General features: G+C 34.2%; 1 protein-coding gene across 1 annotated transcript; it reads left to right on the forward strand.

Annotated features, from left to right (window-relative positions):
• The first annotated feature begins 662 nt into the window (after nt 1–662).
• LOC18590215 (aluminum-activated malate transporter 2-like) lies at nt 663–2,831 on the forward strand. The gene is made up of 6 exons (XM_007015617.3): nt 663–1,067; nt 1,203–1,343; nt 1,434–1,706; nt 1,862–1,968; nt 2,086–2,229; nt 2,323–2,831. The coding sequence occupies exons 1-6, from the start codon at nt 773–775 to the stop codon at nt 2,749–2,751; spliced, it is 1,389 nt and encodes a 462-aa protein (XP_007015679.3). The 5' UTR covers nt 663–772; the 3' UTR covers nt 2,752–2,831.
• The last annotated feature ends 3,747 nt before the right edge of the window (nt 2,832–6,578 follow it).

Raw genomic sequence — 6,578 nt, forward strand, 5'->3', positions numbered from 1 at the left:
ATTGTAATTAATTTGCCTTAAATCATTTAGCATCTAATTTAAATAAAAATATTAAATTAAAAAAACTATCTGCAATGAAATATTCGTAGGAAGTTCGTCATTGTAAATACCATTTCTTTTTTATTTTTCACATGTGGTACTGAATTAATTTCTTCCATACCATCTATGAGTAACCGGATTATTCAATTGTTGAATAAAATAACGTTTCTCTATTGTCAATCATAAGCAACAATACTATAGCCTGTAGACAGCCACCTAAAAGAAACGATATAGATGAGATCAAATACCTAAAAGTTAACCCACCACAAGGGAAGCTGTAAATAGTACACACGGAATTTTATTATCTTTGAATACAGCTTGTGTTTTTCCCTTTTCTAATATTGTTTAACATCATATTGTGACCTCTGGTCAGCCAGCAGGGTTAATGCTGTGATGCAGAAATATCAATGGGGAAATGGACCCCGGACGTACCAAAATTAAAGCTCCTTTTCAATGACGTTTCCAGGGCAGCAAGCAATTGATTGAACTTTCCAGTTGCTTTGTTGTTCAAAATGACAAACTCGATGCCAAAACCGTGTTCTCTTGTCTACTTTTTTGTCCTCTTGTTAGATAGTTTATAACCTATAAATATGTAACTTAAACTAGCGTTCCATCCATCTTAGCTCCCATTATCTTCACTTAAACATCTCATCAGTTTCTCACTTTATCCCCAAAAAAATAAAATCGTACTCATTTACTTCTCCACAGATTTTGTTTTCAATTGTTTCGTGTTATGGATTTGGCTTCTGCAGTTAAGAATAATGAAGTAGTAGACGGACACTCAACCAGGGGGTGGGAGTTGGTTCAGGCTTTGCCAGGGAAATTGAGAACCAACGTATCTGAATTTCCAGGGAAGATAAAGAAGTTGGGACAAGGCGACCCAAGAAGAATTGTTCATTCCTTCAAAGTTGGACTGGCCATCACCTTGGTGTCACTATTCTACTATTTTGATCCTCTCTACGTTGGTTTTGGTAGCTCTGCAATATGGGCTGTTTTGACTGTTGTAGTTGTCTTTGAGTTCTCTGTAGGTAAGTTTAACACCCCCTCTCTACTTTGGTATGTGCCATCTTTGTCTAATTTACTTACTACAATATTTGTAAATTGGGGGAATTAGTGAAACGTACTAAACGGATTAAATTGTTTTTATGCAATTATGTGTACAGGAGCAACCCTGGGAAAAGGCTTAAACAGGGGTTTGGCAACATTTCTAGCTGGAACTCTGGGATTTGGTGCTCATCACTTAGCGACCTTGCCTGGAGAGAAAGTCCAGCCTATACTACTCGGGCTATTTGTCTTCTTTCTAGGTGAGGGACATTACCAAAGAAAATGCACTTGCACATCTATTAATTCGTCATAAAAACTACTAATTCCAAAAAAAAATTGTGTTGATACAGCTACAACAGTGTCATTTATCCGATTCTTTCCTCGAATGAAGGCCAGATATGATTACGGGCTTGTCATATTCATCTTGACGTTTTGCTTGATATCTGTTTCTGGTTATCGCGATGAAGAGGTGCTCGAAATGGCGCACAAAAGAGTGTCCACAATACTCATTGGTGGCTTTACAGCTCTTTCTGTTTGCATTTTCATCTGCCCGGTTTGGGCTGGCGAAGATCTTCACAATTTGGCTGCTAACAATATCGAAAAACTTGCGAACTTCTTAGAAGGTTCTTCCTTGGATTAATGTTCACAGTATTCTAAAATTCTAATTTTTAGTAGAACCTAAGTATATAAACTACTATATAGTAAACTATAATATATATATATATATATATATATATATATATATATATATAACTTACAAATTAATGTGATTTTGCAGGTTTTGGTGATGAATACTTCAAAAAATCGGGGGATAGAGAGTCCAACAAAGCATCATTACAAGGATATAAAAGCATACTTAATTCAAAACAAACCGAAGAATCTTTGGTTAGTAGGAGAACAAATTAAACTATTACTATTAAATCTCTCAATTCCACCCAAAAAATAGAAAATACAAAAGTAAAAGAAGATGCATGTCTTATTTCAGTATTTTATTCTCTGCAGGCTAATTTTGCTAGATGGGAACCCCGTCACGGGCAGTTCAAGTTTCGACATCCTTGGAAACAATACCTGAAGATTGGAAGCCTCACTCGGCAATGTGCTTACAGAGTTGAAGCCCTTAATGGCTACCTCAATTCTGATGTTCAGGTACTACAGTCTACACTCAAAAAACATGAGTGCACCAAGATATCACCATGAAAATTTGGTAATTTTGAACAATAATGACATGATTTTTTGCAGGCCCCACCAGAAATCCATGGAAAAATTCAGGAGGCATGCATCAAAATGAGCTCAGAATCTGGGAAAGCCTTGCAGGAAATAGCATCAGCTATTAGAAAAATGACTCCACCATCTTCTGATTGCCCTTACATAAGAAAATCTAAAAACACCGCAAACAGCCTCAAGTCCTTGCTCAAGACAGGGTGGTGTAAAGACATAGACCTCCTAGAGACTGTGGCAGTGGCCACCATAGCTTCACTACTGCTTGATGTTCTTTCTAGCATTGAAAAAATTTCAGAGTCCATTCATGAATTAGCCTCTCTAGCACATTTCAATAGCGTGGAACCTGATGTAGCAAATGGGAAGCCAAGGTTAAATCAGCAGGGACAAGTGCAGTCAAGTTCTAACAGCGTTGATCTACCCCACCATCGTGTTATCACAATTGAGTAGCCAAACCCAAGAAAAATAGATTTGTTAATAGAGTAGAGACTCTGTGTGATTGTCAATTTTATTTTTTAGTATAATTTGTTTATTCCTTTTTAATTTTTTAGAGAGTTTCTACTAAAAAAAGTGAATAATAAAAAACAAGAAATATTTGCTCATAAGCAAATAATTAAAATGAATACTAATTCAAAAAAATATTATTCTATAAATTGGTTAGAGTTTTTAAATTTTGCAAGTGAGGTTAGAATGTTACCACTTATCCAGTTAATAATTATATTAATTTATTAATTTTTTAAATATAATTTAATGAGACATATGACAACCTTTTAATTTGGTTTATAAAATTTGAAAATTGTAGAACAAAAAGTAAATAGCTTTTTCTGACAAAATTTATCTCATCAGAAAATTTTTGACAATTTTCGTCGAACCTCTAATACAAAGTATCTTCAAATATTGACAAAATTTTTGTGGTCCAAAATTTGTTGAAAAAATGTGACGTCAAATATATATATATATATATATATATATATATTTATAAGTTTCAAACTTTCTTGGACATTAGTTTATTTTTTCTAATAGTTAACATATGATTAACCAAATCAGAGATAGATTTTAATTATTCAGTTAGCCCATGGTAACAGGGTGTGGGCTTTACTTAAGTAATTGGGCTTCCTTAATTAGACATCTAATTCGGCTTACAGAGGTAGAATTCTGTGTCTCCCAACACAACACCCTTATTTTTCTTTGTAAAATCTTGGCTCTTCCCATCTTTTTCCACTCAAGATAGTCTCTGCCCTAACAAATCAGAGACATTTCAATGGTCCATTTCAAAATTCTATCTGTCAATAGAATCAGTTTTTTTTTTCCTGTCAATTCTTTCACAATCTATCCATGTGGTTAACATCCCTTCTTCATCATCAACATCCTAGACCAAGGAAGAACAGCCCTGAGCCCTATACTTCTTTTAAACTCTCATTTGATTTTTTCATTTGAAAGATTTCTTAACCCTTTTTTTTTAAGTTGGAAACAAGTATGTATTACTTTAGTTATAAAGTATTTATCACCTTACGACTATTTGATTCATTAAAGAAAAGCAATGAACTTTTGACACGGCTTAAAGAAAGAAAAGGAAATAAATAGTACAAAAAAATGAACTGTCACGACCCGGAACTCTCAGTGAGCCCGTGACAATCGCCGCGACGTCTCGATAAACACTCATTACCCCGAATGTCGATCGGAACCCCGCAAGGCTTAGCATCAGCTTCCGCATCTCCTTGGTGAGCGACAGTTTTTAAATCTCGCATTTCAAGAAATTATAAGTCGATTCTAAATCAAAATAATAAAATATTATTTTCTGGCTCACAGGAGCATTTTCGTCATTTTTCTTCGAAAATACCGAAACCCGTCAAAAATATGGTGTAAAAGCTAAATATGTTCATACATAATTTAAATCAAATAACTGAAGTATAAAATTACTTTTACAGTGACACGTGGGCTTCCAATTGACCAAGAAGGTGTAGGGCTACGAACCCTTACTTTCTAGGATGCAACTCCGAGATTAATTCTCGTTTTAATCAACTATCAATAAACTGTCCTGAACTTGAAAAATGGATAGGAAGAAGGGTGAGATTATATAATCCCAGTGAGTAAACAATTATCATCAAAAGCATCTAAAGCCGAGTAGATGGAAACAATATAAAAACGTTATATCTCAATAATGTTCATAATGCAAAATTCATTTCAATCTATACCAAACAATTTCTTTTCATCAAAATTTTCCTGACTTGTGAATTTCTTAAACTTGGCCCTGCCAGAATCATTCTCGCGGGTACCTTCATCAAGGTATCCCACTAAGACCACCAAGGCTGTTAAATGTTCCATACCCATAAACACATTTTCGCATTTGACACACAGCCGTTCCTTGGCGTTGGCTGAGTCTCACTCTCACGTGGTGGCCCGAATGTGAGGTGCACTCAAATCTTACCTCAGGAGATACTTCATCCAACATTTTCCCCCGGAAGTAAATATATAATTGAGTTACCATGCCCCTCTCATAGGCAGTCCACAGAAACCCCCACCACTGCAGTGACCAATTAATATACCACCAGACCCATAAAATTTTTAGTAGCATAATATGACGTATAAAATGTAATCCAGTCTACCGAGACCAATTCAAAACTGTTCATATATTTCATGCTAACCCCAAAAATTTAGCCATCATGCTACCATAGTGTCATAAGCCACAATTTCAATAACATATAAAATCATAAATTCAACACAGTCTCCATATACTCAATTTTCTCAAAACAATATTTGATTTCAAAACCAGTATAAATCTCATTTTTAAAAAAAACATTTTAATTGAAAAACATAATATTTTATAATTTAAACTCACCATTCAATAAAAGCATCAAACAAGTATAATTACTCTAGATATTTAAGACGATAAATTGTCCACTCACAGAATTAGGAGTAGAAATATTTCTATTTTCAATCCGCGAGTACAGTCTTTTACCCGTATCCAATGGCTCACTACCTAGCCATAATCCATGACACATATTCCAATTAAATTATGTCTAACGGTTATTAGCTATTTCAGGCTCGATATATATGCGTGATATGAAATGAAAAATGCATAGGTAGCCATCTAGACTCGGTATTGGCCTAAGTCGATTTTTCATCCGATAAATTGACTAATGTGTCCAATTTCACTCCAACTTACTCCATTTCTTTTCCAATCCCTCAATTCACCAAAGACTATTATTTCTTAATCAAATCACCTAGAATAACATCCCATTCTTCCTCATTATTCACTTAGAGAATTCGGCTATTGATGGGCACCAAACCTTTGGTGGTTTTCTTCACTTGTTTTCATGCTACACATCATTAATCACCTAAAAACACTAACATACCTAAAAATCAAACCAATCCAAGATCATTCTCTCTCCATACCCATTTTGACCAGCCATGAACTCACCATGAAAGCATCCTTTTCAACCATGGAAATTAAGGAAAAATGCATGGGTAAGGTAAATCACTAGCAAAATCAAAGAAATTTTACCTTTGTTTGATCAAATCCTTGAATTCAAACACTTTCTCTTTGATTTTTTCCACCTAGGGTTTGTTCTTCCTTGGTTTCTCTTCTCTTCTGGTTTGGCCGATCACTATGGGAGAAATGGGCTGATTTTTATGCTTTTTTATAAAAAAACAATAAAATAATAAAAGCATGACTCATAACATTTCCTTATTGGTTCAAATTTTAAATATTTGACTTTTAATTCTTTAATTCTCCACCACACATTTCTCATGTTTATCCATTTCCATGATGAATAAAATCCCTTGGTCTCGTGGTCTCGACAAGTGTCAGGGATGAAAATTTATCGATTTGCCCCCGAGGTGGTAAAATTACTGTTTTACCCCTATACTCCAAAAATACCGAAATTATAACTTTTTCACTTATCAACCTCAAATTATACTCCAATGAGTCAAATGTGATCAATCTTGATCAAAAAATTCTTCCAATATTCCAATTTTATCCTAAAGTGGCAAAATTATCATTTTGCCCATGGATAGTGAAAATTCTGATTTGACTCCAAATTAATCCTTGAATTCCAAATCACCATTTTAAGTCATTTCTTGATTGTAAAATTTTGAATTTCACCTTAAAATCCCTATTTGAACTAGTTCGAGGCTTAATCGACTTAATGGTACTATTAGGGGTAATATCGTCTTTTAACGATTTCTCGAACTTCCTAAATAGGCAAACATTCTATTGAATATGTAAATGACGTCGTAATTATTTTATAGAATAGGGTTTGACAAGAACTATATAT

Source organism: Theobroma cacao, chromosome 9 (assembly GCF_053813885.1).
Source record: "Theobroma cacao isolate CCN51 chromosome 9, ASM5381388v1, whole genome shotgun sequence".
Taxonomy (NCBI): domain Eukaryota; kingdom Viridiplantae; phylum Streptophyta; class Magnoliopsida; order Malvales; family Malvaceae; genus Theobroma; species Theobroma cacao.

Coding starts and splice junctions, on each gene's coding strand:
- LOC18590215 (XM_007015617.3), top strand. CDS start 773: ATGGATTTGGCTTCTGCAGTTAAGAATAATGAAGTAGTAGACGGACAC. Junction 1,344..1,433: donor GCTATTTGTCTTCTTTCTAG/GTGAGGGACATT, acceptor GTGTTGATACAG/CTACAACAGTGTCATTTATC. Junction 1,969..2,085: donor AACAAACCGAAGAATCTTTG/GTTAGTAGGAGA, acceptor TATTCTCTGCAG/GCTAATTTTGCTAGATGGGA.